Raw genomic sequence first — 18084 nt, forward strand, 5'->3', positions numbered from 1 at the left:
ATCTTGAGTGTCACTCATGCTGTCAATTACGGACCAGAAAGCCTGACCACAAGTCTGGCACATTTTGGGTTTTGGAGCGTGTTTGTGCGTATCCAACAGATGGCAGTGCTACCACCACTGCTCCGCCCCCTTCCAGTTAATCTGTTGTCTGTTTTTAATTTCACTAAAAAAAAAACTATTTCTAAGGAAAAAAAATTTGACATCTACAAGCCCAGGGGAAGGTGACATGACCTCAACTTGAAGGTCCGCTTTAGCTGATGAAGAAATACGGTTACTCTTTGCTCAGCAGAGATGAGTGCTGTACTGTTTCCGGTGATGAGTCATACCACCTCTCTGATGTCTCGAAACCTTTGCTTAAAATCGACATTTGGCTCAAAAATTAGAGGAAACATTCACTCTGTCTCCAGATGACGTCTGTAGCTCTCCACCTTCCCAAGTGTTTCCAGCAGTACTACAGAACTGAATGGACTCATCACACATGAGATGGTCAAGAATGAATAGAGCAGCAAATACCATGTGTAAACTAAGTGAATGTTCCCGTCTTGAATAGAACTTTGTAAAAAAAAAAATTTTTAATAAATTAGTATGTTGTATATTGCATATTATGTTGTATTATGATTTATATGTGTATATTCATCTGTGTAGCCGTGTTCACCCTCTAATCTCTAACTTGCTTTACATTACTGATTGTTTTTTCACTGAATCCCCAACTAACTTATTATCATCTCTCTCTTTTTTTTGTGCTCATAAACAACAATTGTCAGTAATAAAGCTCAGTTTAATTTAATGTAAGCGGCACTGAGATAAATAAAATGCCCATACATACAGTGTGAGTTTTAAAACTTTGTAACCACCCTACTAAAGTTCCCAATGGAACTGGTAGTATTACTAAATAAGTAAATAAATGAATATGCAATGGGTCAACATCTCCACAGAGGCATTGGTTCTCACGTGGCAAGAAAAGCGTGGCCTCTGTGGTCCCAGCCAGCTAACTGGGGCCTTCACACGCTTGGGTGCAGGTACGGTGACACTGGCGAGCTGATTGTGGAGGAGCTGCTGCAAAATGGCCGCATGTGCATGTCTGCCGTGCTGCGCAAGGTGCTCGGGAGGCTGCAGGGTGAGTCGCCATGGACCCCACATTCGCTCGGCTTTTAAAGTGTAATCTTGGGGACGTGCGGCGGGCGTATGCTATACAATATCGACCGAGCTTTAAAGAAGGGGTTCAATGGTTCCAGCGCTGAAACAATTTGCAGCTCATATTTTTATATTGTTTATCGAAACTCGGGCGAGGGAAAACGTGCCGCCTTCCCCCAAAATACTGAGATTTCGCCGCGTATCTGCGAAGGACAAAAACAAGTTCTTTCCCGATCTGCAATCTCGTGTGGTGGTCGTCGGAGCTACAGTGCGACGTCATTCGGAGTGCGCGAGTTTTCGTGGCGCCGTCTGTCGGAAGTCAACGAAACCACTTCCTCTCGGTCGTTGCCCTCCCCGTCTTTTCCGTGGCGAACCGTATCTTGTCTCGATCGCTGCCACGACCTTTGACGATGCCAAGCGGGTGCGGCGCCCTGTCATAGCCGAATCGAAACTCGAAAAGTCTACAATTGCGAAGGGTGGGGGGGGGTCCAAGACGCATTCGAACGTGGTACTCCCAGTGACGTCGGCCCTCAGCTCGCTCGAAAGACTGTGAGTTGAGGGATACCCCGACATTTGATTTGGTTTAACCTTTTAATAATAAAAACTAGCGCACAGAAGAAGAAACGGTCTTCCGTTTTTTATTCTATAGGCGACTTGGAAAGAGTTCCCACGGTTAATTGGCCAAAGTTCTAAATTCGTTGCGCTGCCCCATTAATTCGGACTGATCGAGGCTGGTTTCAACGTATGCGTCGTTTGCACCTACTGTAACTGTCACTGTCACAGTAGGTGCTACTGTGACAGTGACACCTACTGTGACTGTCACAAGTCACTGTGGCAAGTGTTCCTTATAACGAATGGTAGCTAACTTGGAGGGTGGGTGGGGGAGCCACCTCGCTCATGGTTACAGTTCCTTGTTTCTAGTAGAGAATGTTCCCGAAAAAAAAAAACTTGCAGGGTCTTCTTCACCACGAAAATACACTACGCACTGCCGAACGCTCATTCTCCACCTGGAGGAAGCACTAGAGGTCCGAACCAGATGCCAAAGTTTTGGCACAAACCAATATTTTATTCAAAGGTTATAAGGGATTTTCTAAAAGCGTCAATGGGGAAATGGTGACCGACGGAGCTTTCGAATACATGGAGCTCTATGGCACCAGAAACCAAAAACTGGCAAAAATGGGCCCCATCTTCGCAAAGAAATTAAAAAACAAATCCCTCGTAACTTTTGACTAAAATATTGGTTTGTGCTGAAACTTTGGCATCTGGTTCGCACCTCTAGCACTACCTTTTGGCGGAGAATGAGCCTTCAGCGATGCGTAATTTAGTTTCACGGTAGAAAAAAAAAAGCTTGTACATTTTTTGGGGGACACCCTGTATACACCACGGTGTAGGAAGGCTCTTTAGGTGTAGAGACTCCGCTCTCCGCCGCGACCAAATAATGACACCCCGCGCGCTTGGCTTCACGGAGCCACCCCCAGATGGCGCCGTAAGTTTCAGGCCATCCGGCGGCGCACCGGGCCGCCTGTGCTAGCTGCCTGCTCGGGGTGCAGCTTGCTTTCCAGTGGCTACGGGTTCGCGTATGATGTGGTATGTAGGTGGGGCCTTTCAACTATCATCTCTCTCAGCACACTGAAGTTTTCATAACCCAAAAAATGGCAGACGGACAAACAAGAGTAACTCCCTAATACCAGCCGACGCGGCGGTCTACGAGTGAAAAAGAAATATCCCTCTCCTGTAGATAATTTCTAGCCTAGCTTATATTCCGTCGTTTGTTTCCTCAGTAGCGCAACAGTAACGTCGGGAAGCGTTTGTAATATGAATAAACTCTGATAGTAGCGCAGGTAAACGATAACTTGAGTGCGACCGAAAGAAAAAAAATGCACAAAAATAAAGAATGATTAACACAAACCTTGTTAACGGATAATAAGGAACTGAATTGCTTTAAGCACCGTTCACATGACTTTCCTGAAAATATATATATCGGGTTCGCAAATTACCGTTGATTCGACTGGACTATTAAAAAACAAAATTTTTTTTTCTACATGTGGGGCAGCTAACGTGATTATTCTTTTACATTTTAAGGCAGCCTTTGAGTCCTGCTAAATTTAACTGCTGGCCGAATTGGCACGAAGTTACACGTTTTGCATGCAGCCATTAATGAAAGCAGCATTCTTTGAAAGGTTCACTTTGTTAGTACGCTTACATTTGCATGTTGCAGACTGCAGCAAAAGATTATAGTAACCACACTCGTCAAGTAAAGCAAACCGGTTTTATTAATGGCACTTCTGATATAAGTATAATAATAATATCATCACAAACTTAAAAAAAAAAAAAATCACTGTAAAAAAAACGCTGTTAAAACATTGTTTAACGTATGACACACTCTATAGCTGCTTTTGGAGTTCTTTTCCACGTTACGAGTCGCACAGTCGGGACTCTTTCTTCTTTTCTCAAGACTGCTTCTTTGCATTTCGGTTTTTTTCTTTGCAGTCCTGTCGCATTCTTATGCAATCCAAACCCTTTTGCACGTTCGACCGAAACCGGAGAAGCGTCTGCCTTCCACGGAGGTGTCTGCATTCCACAAGAACGCCAGACAGAATCCGACCCTGAACAGATGGGCAGTCTGTTGTGTCTGCGTCTACCAAATGCAAAATAATCCCCTACAAGGCTTCTTCAATTTTGAGAGAACAACGACCGAGCATGTGACTGATGCATTCGGCAGACGTCTTTATCCTTATCGTCTCTTTTACTAATATCTTCATGTCATTGTTTTCCCTTTCTAAAATGTTTACGTTTCCCCCACTGGAGAGCAGTCGGCGCATTCATTCAAAGGTTTGGCTATTTCCGAATTCGGATCTTTGGTTTTTACATTTCTTTAATGCTCGGTTTACCATTGAAAAAAAAAATTTTAAAAAAAGTTGGAAACTATAAGAGGCGGCGTAAGCAATGGGTGACTAGCCCACGTTCCGGCGGAGGGCCGGCGACCAGACGGCCTGAACGTTTTGGCGCCCTCTAGGGGCAGGCGGAGAAAACAGGAAAGGAGGGGACGTGATGTGTTCGCCATTCTGACGGGGCGAGGAGAGGAGTCTCCACACTTAAAGAGCCTTCCTACACCGTGCTATACACTGATAAACCCTGAAAAATATCTTTAAGCTGAATATTTAACGAAGTCACGAAAACTAATTAACCGGAATCAAGCTGTCCCTGAAGACGAAAATCCCAAGTTCTGCACCATCCCCGATTACAAAAGACCCGAACACTAGCTAGGCAAAGTGGGGAAAAGATTATTTCATGGTCCCCCTTTGACTGGCACTCAACAAGGGGGGTCCCGTATGACAGAGGAAATTAATTGCGAGCATTAGTTAGCCAAAACGTAAAAAAATGTGTTTCGTGGTCCCTTTGATTGTCACCCAACCGGCTGAAGGATCCCATAGGACTGACACAATTAATTCCAAGCACTAACTAGTGAAAGAGTAAACAAAAGTTGTTTCATGGTCCGCTTTGATCGTCACCGAATCGGTTGCAGGGCCCCATACGGCCGAGTCAGTTACGTCGAAGCACTCGTTAGGCGAAGTGTAAAAGTTGTCAGCAACCTTTTTTATAATGCACGAAATGCTGCATATAAAGTGCAATTGTTTAAAATTACATATTTGAAACACGTCAAACAGTTGTTTCGGAGAGTGAAGAACCTTTATTTTTATCAAACTCCCCCGATGCATTGAGCGGGAAAACTATAAATTAATGTAAAGGTCATGTGACGTCCCGTCACGTGACACCAATTGACATTGCACGTATTTCACGAGAAACGCACTGATGTACAAACAGACAGACCGACAGTTTTGAAATTGGGGGGATAGCATTAAAAGCATTTCATGCTTTAAGAAATGTTTCATGGTCCTTTTGATCGTCACCTGACTGGTTGCAGGGTCCCATATGTCCGAGTCAGTTAGTTTGGAATCAGTTAATTTCACTTTGACTAACAATAACTGGCCAAAGCGGGGAAAAAAAAAATTGATATTGTTTCATGGCTCTTTTGACCTTCGACCGTCCCCTAACCGGTTTCAGGGTCCCACACGGCCGAGGCAGTGCGCAGCAAGTTTGTGGACCTGGTGCAGACGCACTTCCTGTGCCGTGTGCCTGCCCCCGAGCCCGGCGGCCCGGATGCTAAGGTGCCCACACTCATCCTGCTGGAGGAGGACATGTACAGCGTGCCAAAGGCAAGCCCCTCCCCTCAGCATGGCCGGCTCCCAGCTAACACCTCCTGTAGCCACGGACAGTTTAAAGGTCGACGAGCAGCCAGAACGGAGAAAACTCTCCCTCCATTCCTCATTTCCATTCGAGAAGAAGGGAGACCCTCCTTTTTGTGAGAAGTAGCTCAGGGACCCGTTCCCATGGCGAGAGGAGGGGAGAAGAGAGAAGGAGACTGCGGAACGGTTTTCTGCCCGGCAGAAGACAATTCTGTAGGTTGATCTTTAAAGGGCTTAGGACATGAAAATCAAATGGGTAGATTATTCTTGAAATGTAATGCTTGTAGGCTATTCTGTATATGCACCAAGTTTCAGGATTTTTAGAGCTTCAGTAATTGAAATGTTCAATTTACGAATGCTAATCATTTTCTCCTGGCATCCAGGCAACACTGCCCTAGTTAGTCACACCATGGTGTCCATAAACCACGTGATCATGATATTTACCGTAATATCCCAAGAGATGCCTTATCCCCGAAAGGTAGCCTGCCCCCTATTTTCGGCACAATTTGCTATTTTTTTCTGAAACAGAGATAGACGGCCCACTTCTAGTAACTGCAGGGCCCTGGCCAATGGTGTCCTGTTGTGAGAACAGTGTTACTTAACCATTTTTTGGGAGATAAGTGAACATTGCTCACCGGGAAGGGCAGTCGTCTTTGGTCCGTCGCCTCTTCCTGCGACTGCAAGTTTCGAGGTTCACAAAATATGAAACAAACAAGTTTCCAGCCTTTTTTTTTTTTTTTGACACATTGAATTTTAGCGCATTCTTTATTTTCTTGTGATTTGCTATTGATTTTAGGTGGGATATCTCTCGGAATGTTACGGTAGTTGAATGCTTTTTCATTCTAGGCGCGCCCATCTTCACCCAAGCTCACCTCGCCACAGCATGATCGCACGCTCACGCTACTCGGTTACTCCAGTGCTACTGTTGCTTTCACCCCCTTGCACTTTGACCTTCCTCCCTGCATGCATGTGCGAGATCGTCGCGGACAACAGTCAAGTTCGTCTGTGACAATCTTGTTGTCATCTCTGGAGCTTGTTGCCAGTGGGTCCAAGTCAAAATGACTAGGTTCCCACATCTTTCGATAACAGTCATTGTTGCTGCTATCAGTGTCGAAGACTCGGACGAGGCGAGCGATGCCATAGACGTCGTCGCGAAACTGCAACAAGCTTGAAACCTGGAAGGTAGACGAGAAGCTGAAGCACAAGACGTCAAGAGAGCCAAGTCTGTGGGTGCATGCAAGAGGACGCTGCACTTTGAGAAAATGACGTCGCCGACCCAACAACCGCGGCATGCTTTTCTAACGGGGCGAGTCTGAGGGTCCCACGTATAAATCGATTTATTGACAGTACTATCGCGCCATTTTCTAAACAAATTTTCGAAGTTCGACAGATTCGATCCATCACTAGTGTTTACTGCATTTTCATTTGTGGTGCTTGAATTTCTGTCCGAGGACGTTGTAGAAGTGTCATGCTGTTGGGGCGGTGCACCAGCAGTGGTGGGCATGCTGGACGCCTGCTCTGTAGGTCGCCTTCCAACTTGACAGTTTGCGGAAGCTTCGGCGACCACGAGTCGGGACACTTCGACGTTGGCAACGCTCGCGTTCGCTCGTCTTTTTGAACATAACTTTTACGATCGACCGACAGAATCACGACAACGGACGGCGTGGCACATAATCGTAGCTGCTTTGGGATTGCTTTCGATGTGTGGGTGGCATGGGACGCTAAAGTCATACCGTATTTCCCGGACTATGCGGAGCACAAGTTTGTCCGCTTCTAGCGCGAGAGCTGCGGTGTTGTCAGAATGCCGAGCTCCGATTGGCTTATTTGAAATGATAGAGGGTAGACCTCTCGAGGCAGCTAGTATTAAGGTCTACCCACTATCCTTCCAATCAGAGCCAATTGGAACTCGGCGTGTTGACGTCAGCACAACCCCTGCACAAGAAGTGGACAAACTTGCACTCCGCATCCGCATGGCCCGCTACCGGTGTCAAGTCTGCAAAAACAAATTTCAGTCGAAAAAGTCAAATTTTTCCCGGTGCCTAGTTTGCACATCAAAATTTTCAAGTGCAGCACAAATTGACGAATGCTTGCTTTAGTAGCTGACAGGCAAGCTTATATCCTACATAAATGATCATGAACATACTCTGTTATTCACAAAATCCATCACATCTGGTCACTATAAACAACCTAGGAAAAACAAATCCTCGTGTAATCTGTACCCGTAAGTAGTCTGCATCGCGTAAAATTTCAACTTGGGAATGATGTATAGACCAACTCGTGTTTATAAACAAACCAGAGTGCCCCTAGCGGATGCCACCGGCGCCGCGCTTGCACGATGGAGTGTGGGCAAGAAGCTTGCTGTCGCCCATAAACAAACCATCGAAATGCGATGTTGTCGGCGTCGGTATGAGTCCACATGCTCTTTTTCACTTTGGAATTGTTGATTCTGCATCTTCCTGGCAATGTCTGACTACTTGAGAGGCCTCAGCGAAATTACCAAGGCTCATTACACCACAAATCTCTGCGTGAATAATGTGACATGCGGTGATTCATTCTGCATGGACACCGGAATGGACGCTACAACCTGATTCGCACGAGGAGATTCCGCTCAAAATTTTTAGTCACGACATCGCTCGGGCTGCAAAAGCGTGAACCGTAGCTGAGATGGTCGACGTCGATACTGAACATCGCAAGCAGAATCGGACCAGGTGAATCGGGCATAACAAGTCGATGATGGCCATAGGTAACTGTGATCAACATGTCGTTGTATCTACTGTTTACGTCGAGCCTGCTTACCAACCTTCAAACTCATGTCTTTTGAGGCCTGCACTTACTTCTTATCGGAATTATCGGGCCAACGTTCGGTTGACGGGCCGGTGTCGTTTGAAAGAGCAGACGACAAGCAGAAACGTTTGAAAGATCAGACGACAGTTCAATATATCAGACGGCCGTTTGAACTTGAAGGCGCACTGAACATAGTCCGCAGGTGGTCTGCACAACTTGACGGTTTTCCCGTGTTCATGGGTGAATAAAACAAATCTGACGACCACGAGGATCTGTGAATTCAACCCAAAGTGCTTCCCGCCCAAGCGATCATAGTCCGACGGCGTCTGGTTTTTCGTTTTCACAGCACATATCCACGTTTTCAGGCGAACCGCCTACAGTCCCAGACAGGAAGTGCCTTCGACGCGCCACCGCTGCACCGTGACGTAACAGAGTTGAGTTTGTGTATAGTCCATGGACTATAGACTGGAAAATATGATGCACTATAAACTCGTTATAACAGACCTGGAGAGTGATGAAGATTTTTGTTCCTAGTAAAAGGAGTATGCAGAACACAGATACTATTACTACAGGCTTTGAAATGGATTCTGATTGGAGTCTGTTCTAAGTTGTGAAACTGAGAAAATGAGAATAGATACTAAAAAAACTTTGAGCCTTTTCACTCTGGTGAAGAAGTAAGAGCAGCGGAGCTGTAGCGTTTGTTCTCGATGGTGGCTTTCCAGGCGAGCGACCTGCTCTTCTTTCGCAAGGGAATCTGAAGCGTTTGACGCAGTGGAACTTTAGGCGATTGTGGCCTCGCGGCGGTTGCGGAACCATCGCGCTGCTGCGCATATCGCCACTTGTTCCGTTCCCGCTCTTCTTCCTCCGATGAAATGTTGCCGCCATCTATGAGCGACGGCAGCAACCATTTGTCTGGTTGCCGAGGCTGGAAAGGTTGCCGCGATCTAGAGTGACGGCGGCAAGCAGAAAACTGGCAAACACAACACTCTGGACAGCTACCGCCATCTATGAGTAACGGCGGCAACCAGAGCGTTGTGTCGACATTTGTTTGGTACCGGACACAATCCTGGGGAAACTACCATATTTACTCGAGTAAGAGCCGCACTGTTTATGAAGAAAACCTGAGGGTTCGCTTTTCCGCGGAGCATGCGGCTTGCCGATCACTGCGATCGGCAGCATGATTCCAGCGGTTTACAGGACAAAGATAACGTCTTCGCGCGAAGATACCATCTGGGAAGATTGCATTTGTATGGAGAATTGTTCGCTGTTATTTATGCGCAACGCGATGGTTGGCTGTATATGTGTTCTGTGGGAAAGCAGAAGCAAGGGCCTTCTTCATAAATAGTGCAACAATTACTCGAGTAAATACGGTAGCCCTTAACAGCTCCGCTGTAAAAAGTAATGGTTTATGCAAACTTCTCAACTTTGAAAGTTAGCGATTTCTTAATTCAACTGTACTGGCGATTGTTATCACTGCATACCTTCAGTCCTATGAGGCCCAGGAAGCGCCGATCATGATGACAACAGTTTGCACAATGGACGCCACCTCTGCCGAACGAAAGCCACATGATGTCAAATAATGACTGCTGTCAAAGAGTGCTATAATGGAACGGTAAACTACTTACAAAGTCCCCAATAGACCCCGTTATATCAAAATGTATGTTAGAACAAAACCTGTAATGAGCAAAGTTGGCTCAACGGCATAGATAGGAAAGCCAACCAAACTTCACAAATAGGTATGCTGCAACCTAAGATATGATGTAACCAGATCTGTTGCAACAAGGTTATAGTACTCAGGATTCCGTGTTTTCCGAGTTTATTTCTCGTGAAATTCAGAGGGTGTCTTTCGGAGTTCATTTTTTGCTAAACTTTTAAAGTTTGTCAGAGTTTTCTTCTTTTTTTTTATTCCCATTTTTCTGTAAATGTGAGTTTATTTTACTGTGTTCCCAATTTATAAAAATTTAAAAACAAAGTAAATAAAGTCCAGGTACCATGACCCGTCATCGCGAAGGAACATTGATGAGCTAAAAGGCAAACCCCTTTTGTCAGTAGTTTGAGATTTCAAAAGAAAGTGAAGTTGCATCTCCTCAGGACCTTGCACTCTCATAAAGTTTATTTGTAAAACACCGTCTATTTTGCTTTTTATTTTGTCGTCGCAACCTCAAATTTTGTACTTTTTGGGGGGGATAAATTCGAATTGACGGTAAATTTACCGGGGAGCGTTCTTTGAATATCTTCGGATGTATCCGAAAAGACGGAACCCTAGTTATGCCGTATCATTCGAAGACGCCTTCCAAGGACCGTACTTGGCGGGTGCTGAGCACTGGCGCTGTGCGTGCAGGTCCACCTTCAGCTGCTCTCGGTGGCCGCTGAAGACGAGGACCAGGAGGGGCCCCCCAGCAAGAAGTCCCGGGTGGAGAGTCAGCCGGACGAGGGCATCTACTGGCAAGTCAACTTCGAGCGCTTCCACCTCTTCTTCAGGTGGGCAGGCCTGTTCACGGCCGTTCACGACACCTCGGCCGGTATATGGGGCGCCCGACAGTGCCCGCCTCCACACGTGCCGCGTCCAGCGTTCGCTTACAACCGACTTCTCGCTACGAGGAAAGCATGTTCGGCACACCGCCTATGAGGTGACCTTGGAGCTGTGTTTCACTAGAGCAAAGGCTTTGCGGTCTTTGCGGGATCAAATGTCTATGAGAAACAGTCGTTGATAACGTCGTCAAAAATTTTTTCGGGCCAGTCAAGAAAGAATGAGACGCGAAAAAAATGGGGAATGTGCGGAAATTTTGAGTCGTTCCGCGGTTACCCGACGAATAGCGCCGGTGTCTTCTCTCGTTGTAAGAGACGACAAGAGGTTGCAAAGCACTCGCTCGATCATAGGCAGTTGCGGGTGTGCGAGCGATCCTTTAGGAGCCTTTGCCCGCGCCCAGCATCCTGAGGTGACTCGCATCGTAGAATGATCCCAGAGTGATTGTTCTGTGGTGCGAGCACCACAGAACAATCACTAAGAGGTGCTTCCCAAAAAGCTGCGGATGCTCGGAGTGACAAACGCCGTCTTGCTTCTGCACCTTGTGAATGGTGTTTCAAGGACTGGCTGTTTCGTGGCTCCATCAGTGTGGTTGGAGCTTCAAAAGTCTGCGGGGTTGCACATAGGTCCGGGCTTCGTTTTTACAAATATCCGGTTCGCTAGACCTTGGGTCGGTCGTCCGTAAGTAATTCACGATTTTCGGGTAATTTTGGGTAGTTTTAGTTGCCCCTAAGGTCCTGTATTGTCTTTTTTCCCGAGCAGCCCACGCTTTGCTCGAGCACCATCATTGAGTGAAGCTTGGCAACGCTAACCGGTGTTTGCCTCATTTCACACGTGCATGTCGAAGCAACGAAACGCGAGAAAGAAGTGTGGATGCTCTGTGACGTGACACTGGAATATAAACGGTTGCATCGGGAGAGACTGTAAGCGCAATGGCAATCTCGAGGATGTAGGCGGCTATTCACGATTGCAGAACTGCTCGTCGTGCGGCGGTTATTGCACCTGCCCGCGATCTGAGGGTCCCCGATTCAATCCTAGGCACTTGGATGTTTTGCGAGGCGCCAGGTGCACACTCCGTGCATCGCTGAGCAGTGTCACGGCAAGGATCGTTGCACTAACTGCCGTTGAGACGAGGCCAGTAACACATGGTGTGAGAACCTCGTCTCATGGCTTCTTCAGTGCTGGAAGGTGGTTTCCCCCCAGGAAAGCAAAGGAAGAAATGCAGAGCACTGCAAATGAGTGGCCGTCCCTCGGAGGTGTTCCTGCACTTATGATTCATCCTTGCATGAGGCAGCACTGTGGTGAAGGTGCTTAAAGACCTCACTTATTTTTCCTAACTGTATCTCAACAGTTGTCTCGTTCTTGGCGCTTTATACTACAGTAAAACCTCGTTATAACAAAACGGGATATAACAAACTAATGGATATAACAAAGCAATTATAATTCCCTTGCTTGCTAATAGTGGGAAGAAATGGACATTGGCTATAACAAACTAATGGTTATAACGAAATAATTATGACCGCTCCTTCAACTTTGTTATAATGAGGTTTTACTGTATACTCGTTTCAGCTTAAGTCCAGATGCAGCCGATGCTACAGGCACGAGCGTGTGGCCCTGAACAGTGCTTGCACTGCACGAGGGTGTGTGCTTGGCAGGGACGCTGAAAGCCTAGAGCTCGCTCTTGTAGCTTCTGCCATGCTCACACTTAAAGTGAAACAAAGTATAGTTGCTTTCGCTCCAAGAAGACCCAGTCGAGCAATAATAGTCTCGATCTTGGCGCTCTATTATTGCTTTTGTACCAAGACGACCTAATCAATCAATCAGTAGGTCATAGTCTCATTCTAGGTGCTCTGTTATTGCTTTTGTACCAAGATGACCTAATCAATCACTCAATCAATCAGTTATAGACTTGTTCCTGGCACTCTATAGTTGCTTTTGCACCAAGAGGACCCACTCGATCAATAATAGTCTCGTTCTTTGCACTGTACAGCTGCTTTTGCACCAAGAAGACCCAATCGATCAGTTAATCAGTCAGTAATTGTTTACTTCTTGGCACTCCATAAATGCTTTTGAAGCAAGGAGGGCCTAATCAATCAGTCAACCAACAATTCTTGTCACTCTATATTGGTCATAATCAACCCATCAATAAATAAACAACAGTTTCATTCTTTGTGCTCTGTGTAGTTGCTTTTGCAGCAAGAAGAGCCAATCGGACTTTCGATCACTCTCCCCCAGGGACCAGCTCCTGGTGCAGGCGGCCTCCCGCAGGCTGGGCCTTAAGGCCGGCGAGGTTGTCCGCACCCTGCTGCGCCTGGCCGAGACGAGGACCCACCCCAAGTCTGCCCAGAGCTGCCCCGTGAGCAAGCAGGAGGTCCACCAGCAGCTGCACAAGGAAATCTCTCTCTCCCAGAAGGTGACACCACGCTTTTGAGATCTGCGTGGTTCATTATGTTGTCGCAAATGGCAAAAGTCCGAACGATGGATAACCATAATAAAAGAGCTAAAGGTTCAATATGCCAAACTCCAGACAAAGCGAAAAACAGGGCTGTGTTTCTGCTGTGCTTCGCCGCAGATTAGGGTCGAAATGCAGTAGTGTTGCTCATTTCCTATAAAGGCAATACCGTATTTACTCGAGTAATAGCCACACTGTTTATGAAGGAAACCTGAAGGTTCGCTTTTCCGTGGAGCACGTGGATTGCCAATCACCGCGATTGACAGCATGATTCCAGCGGTTTACAGGACTGAGATAGCGTCGTCGCGCAAAGATGCCATCTATGAAGATTGCATTTGTATGGAGGCTTGTGTTCCCGATCTAGTTATTTGCTATGTTATTAATACGAAAGCATTAACTGTCTCATGGAGCGAGCTGACGTCATCAGTTTGAAGTGCGAAAACGGCTCCTAGTTTCATCGTTCCCATAGGAGCGATCTGCCTTTGGTTCCATTGGCTGGCGCGCGTCGATTGGGCTCCCATTGGCCGCTGTGCCATGGCCTCCGAAATCCCGAAGCGTGCGCGCGCTAGTACGCAGCAGAAGACAAAGGGAGCGGACGAGCGGCTTGCATGCTTTCACATTCAAAACTCATAAGAAATACTTAGGTATACCTCAAGCATTTTTACGTGTAACGCGATGATTGGCTGTATATCTGCTGTGCGGGAAAGTAGACGCAAGGGCCTTATTCATAAATAGTGTGGCTATTACTCGAGTAAGTAGGGTATTCCTCTGATAAAAGGGGCAATGCTACAATATTAATTTCGAAAGAATTTGCAGCTTTTAATTTTTACGTGTTTATCTTACTAATGGAGAAAATGCCTCATTTTTTCTAAATGTTGCAATTCCATTGCGTAATAGCAAAGCAAAGAATGGGAGTATTTTGTGACTTGCAATTGTGTGTTGGCAGCTGTGGGAACTAAGGCGTGATGCCAGCCTGGATGCACTGTAATAAGTTGACAAGATGTGCCATCATTGCCATCATGTGGTCAATCTGAGGCTATCTTTTATCAATATTGTCATGTCAACACGAGTGAAATGCGTCGAAAGCCTCATAACGTCGACACAATTGTACTAGTAGGTATATTCAGTTTTAGCGGCGCCCGTCTACCTGAGGTAGGCAAAATCATTCCTCTATCGATTTCACCCTGTCGCTACTATGTCAGTCGAACTTCCTTATGCAAAGTAACCCTATAATATTGGGTAACTGCCTTTTTCCCACTCTCCACATCGCTCAGACCAATCTTCAAGGTCGCCATGTGAATCGCAAGCAGAGGTGGCGCGCTGGAAGCTCTGGAAGAGAACCCAACCGGATCCTCCATGTCCCCGGTGCACCCTGGTACACATCCCTGCGCACGTCACTCAGAAGACAGTGTTCGAATTGAGAGTAGATAAAAACCGCCAAAAGCTTCCATTTTTTCTTTTTTAAACAACTAATGCGCATAGGCAAAATTTGTTATCAGTTCTTTGCTCCAGACGTGACAGGGAACAACCCCCGCAGTTATTTGGCCAATGTCCAAAAATTGCCGCGCCACCCCTTTAAATTGTGCCGAACCCTATGGTAGTGGCTAACTGTAGTCGTCACTGGTAAAAACTTAAATGTGCAGGACAGGCTCATCCCACAAAGCCCTCCTCTCTTTCCCTTTACCAGAGGGAATGCTGAAAAGGAGGTAAGCTTCTCCTCGCCTCCTGTTAAGAGTTTGTTCTGCCGAAGTGGAAAGAGTCGAAGGCTTTATGGGACGAGCTCGTCCTACACCCTTCAGCCATCACCGACCATAAGTAGTAAGATCTTTAGTTGGCTCCTCGTTTCTTCGCATAACTTTCCGTCGTGGTAGAACGAGCCCACTTCACTTTTCTCTTTTCCGGAGGGCACATTGAGGACGGTTGTACCTGCTCAGCACGTCTATGCTTGTGTTCAGCTATGACCTCTTCAGTCCACAGCTTCCTTTTGCGGGACATTGTGAACGCTGTACGCCCAGTGTGAAAGCAGTGAGCACTTCGTTGCTCATTAGAGATGAGAATCTTCTTGCCCCAAAAAATGCTGTCATAGGTGTAGCGAGTGTCGACGTCGGCGTGACTTTAGGATTAAGCGTTAGCGTAAGACTCAATGGCGCAGCGCACTATTGGCGCCTTTATATGCGCTCGCTCCATCGTCTTGAACGTTCTAGACGGGGAGACTCGATGAGTGACGAGCTTTAGCTGGTATCACTTTCCGAGAGGTAAAGGAAGATGAAACGAAAACGAGGGTAGCCGGGTTTGAACCCCGGACCTCCACGTGGGAGCCGCGTGCTGCACCACCAACCCTGCCACGCTCGTGGCAACACACAGGGTTTCATGTTTCCGGAGATTTATTTTTCTTAAAACTTCAAAACCAATCTTTGTGGAATTTTTTTTTTTTTTTTTCCTTTGCGGATTTGGTGTTTTTTGGCACCTATTTTTGGCGCCGGACGAAAGGTCGGCGTTGGTTGGGGAGTGACTTCGGAAAGAAAGCGGCTGCCTCACGACCCCCCTCGTACTTACGTTTTCCCAGGAGCTGGACTCATTCCTGAGCCTGCTAGTGGAGGACCCCCTGCGCCTGGTGCAGCGGTCGGACGAGCGAGGCGGCATGTTCTGCGTGGACTTGCACCGGGGTCTTAGGGTCCTCGCCGAGGCCTTCTTTGCCTCCACCGTCCAGGACCGCTTCGGGGCCAAGAGCTGCCGCATCTTCCGGTGGGCACGGGTCGACGCATCAATCTGAGACGCGCTTCAAGTCTCGTAGTGCCGCTTCTCGCCACCACTGGTCACTTTACGATACAATACAGTTATACTATAGAGACTGCAGTGACTCCAAAAGACGCTTGTCGGCAACAGAATGGTGCTCGGAAGGCGTCTTCGACCGGTCTATTTGCCGCATCCTCGTGAGCGGCTCCTTCCCTTTTCCTCGTGATGTCGTAGAAGTGTCGTGCTGCCGTTTTTTACTATCCCGGTGGCAGTGCAGCGGCGCAGGTAGATGAGACCAACGCCCGTTCCGCCGTAGGTTCCTCTTCGGCTTTACAGTTTGCGGAAGCCTAAGCAGCCACGAACTGGGACGTTGCAACGATGGTGACACTTATAGCATTCGCTCTTACTTTTTGCGGGAACTTCTACGAGCGACTGCCAGGATCACCACATCTGACAGCATGGCACGCCAAATCCCGCGACTTAATTTTTCGCCGATTCGGGACCAATGTGGATGCATCGGTTGGAATAGGGCGCTAAACGCTCCAATCCAAGACGCATTCTACGCACCGTAGTGGCGGCAGTGAGCTCCGACTTGAGATTGGCTGTTTTTCTACAAGCTGGTAACCTAGAAGCAGGCAATGCCTTTCTGGCCTGCTGTGCCTTATAAAAGGCTCAAGATACATCTAAGCACTTCTGATGAGTTGTTAATGCGAAAGCATGTACGTTATTCTTCCGCTCCCTTATTTCGTGTGCAGCGTATTTGCGTGCCACTCCGCCGGCGAGGAGAGGGCTCTGGCCTTCACTGCTTTGTCCTTGGATATTTTGTGTTATCAGCGCGCTGACGGATGCGCAGCGCCGTGGGGTGGCCGTCGTTGAAACTGACGCACAGCGGCCAATGGGAGCCTCGTCAACGCGCGCCAGCCAATAGGATTGAATCCGAAAATCCATCGGCTTACGTCTGCTCCTTTGTGATTGGGGAATTTAGGTGCCGTTGGCTAGCTTTTCACATTGTTTTATAGCTGGAAGCTGACTTCACTTGGGGAAAGGATTTAAGGTGCCGTTTGGCACGGATTCAAAGCTGATGACATCGGCTCGCTCCATGAGACAGTTAATGCTTTCGCATAAAGAAACAGTAAAAGAATAACTGTCTCACTGGATTACTCCAGAGACAATTCGAGCTAGATCCGTTTTCAAGACGGCCAACAGAGCAGAGGATTGCCGAGTGCACTCAGTTTAGGAATGGGGCGTGTGGGCTAAAGGAGCTTTGGTGCACGTAGATGAAGTTGGTGTCCCAAGGTGAAAAACCTATTTAGTGTATCTTTGAGGCAGGGTATGACCTAGATGTGTCTGCTTCGAATCCTTTTTTTGAACGGCACAAAAGATGCTGGACAGAGCCAGCAGTGAAGGTATTCAACAATTCCCTTTTGGTACAACGTGAACTGTAATACCTGCAGATGATTATTGCGGTACATAAGTCTCATGACAGTATGCAACAGCATGACAATGGTACACGTGTAGTGTTATCAGTGTACGACATCTGAGGATATTCTATGAGAGGATGTGACTACAGCCACTGAAGAGGCTACACTCCAGAGTAGTGACACTTCAGCTGTCTTTCTGATAATAATCATTGTTGCCAGTTATATGGAACTTTTACCTGAAATCTCAGAGAGCGGTTTTCCACCCGCCAGAAATGTTAAAACCGCACGCGACAGAGCAAAATGATATCACCTGATCGCGGCGTCATATCTAATGCTGAGAAAGTCACATTTTCAAGTCTTAAGCGGAGACCTTGGTCTTGAACATTTTTTGTCATTTTTGATCTAATTTATATTTAAATTTTCACGTTTATGTTGTTGTGCTGAGCACAAGCATAAGCTCATTGTTTTCCTATCTAGTATAATAGTTTTCAAGAAAATCTTTCCTTTCTCACAAATGTTTCTGCCCAAATTTGTTACAATACCTTCATAAAAAATATGGCAGAAAGTATTTCAACGTGTTCTACAAACAGTAGAAAGTGCATTAAAAACCATTCTTATAATTTTTGGCATCGTTCTAGAAAAGGTTATCAAATTGAAATATTTTTGTTGATGATTTGCAATGAGTCCTCAATGTCTTTGCAAATTAGAAAATATTATATGTAGGTGATATTTTCCAAAAATATTAGTCTCATTGCACTTTCCGATTTATGAGGTATTAGACCC

General features: G+C 46.7%; 1 protein-coding gene across 1 annotated transcript in view; it reads left to right on the forward strand.

Annotated features, from left to right (window-relative positions):
• LOC8051155 (DNA-directed RNA polymerase III subunit RPC3) overlaps positions 1–18084 on the forward strand; it is a 30220-nt gene that overhangs the window by 3083 nt on the left and 9053 nt on the right. Inside the window, exons 3-7 of the mRNA XM_029968442.2 lie at positions 1020–1117; positions 5200–5351; positions 10507–10646; positions 12928–13105; positions 15711–15889. Of these exons, the coding sequence (XP_029824302.2) occupies positions 1020–1117; positions 5200–5351; positions 10507–10646; positions 12928–13105; positions 15711–15889 (747 nt within the window). The remainder of the gene's footprint in view (positions 1–1019; positions 1118–5199; positions 5352–10506; positions 10647–12927; positions 13106–15710; positions 15890–18084) is intronic.

Source organism: Ixodes scapularis, unplaced genomic scaffold (assembly GCF_016920785.2).
Source record: "Ixodes scapularis isolate PalLabHiFi unplaced genomic scaffold, ASM1692078v2 ptg002182l_1__unscaffolded, whole genome shotgun sequence".
Taxonomy (NCBI): domain Eukaryota; kingdom Metazoa; phylum Arthropoda; class Arachnida; order Ixodida; family Ixodidae; genus Ixodes; species Ixodes scapularis.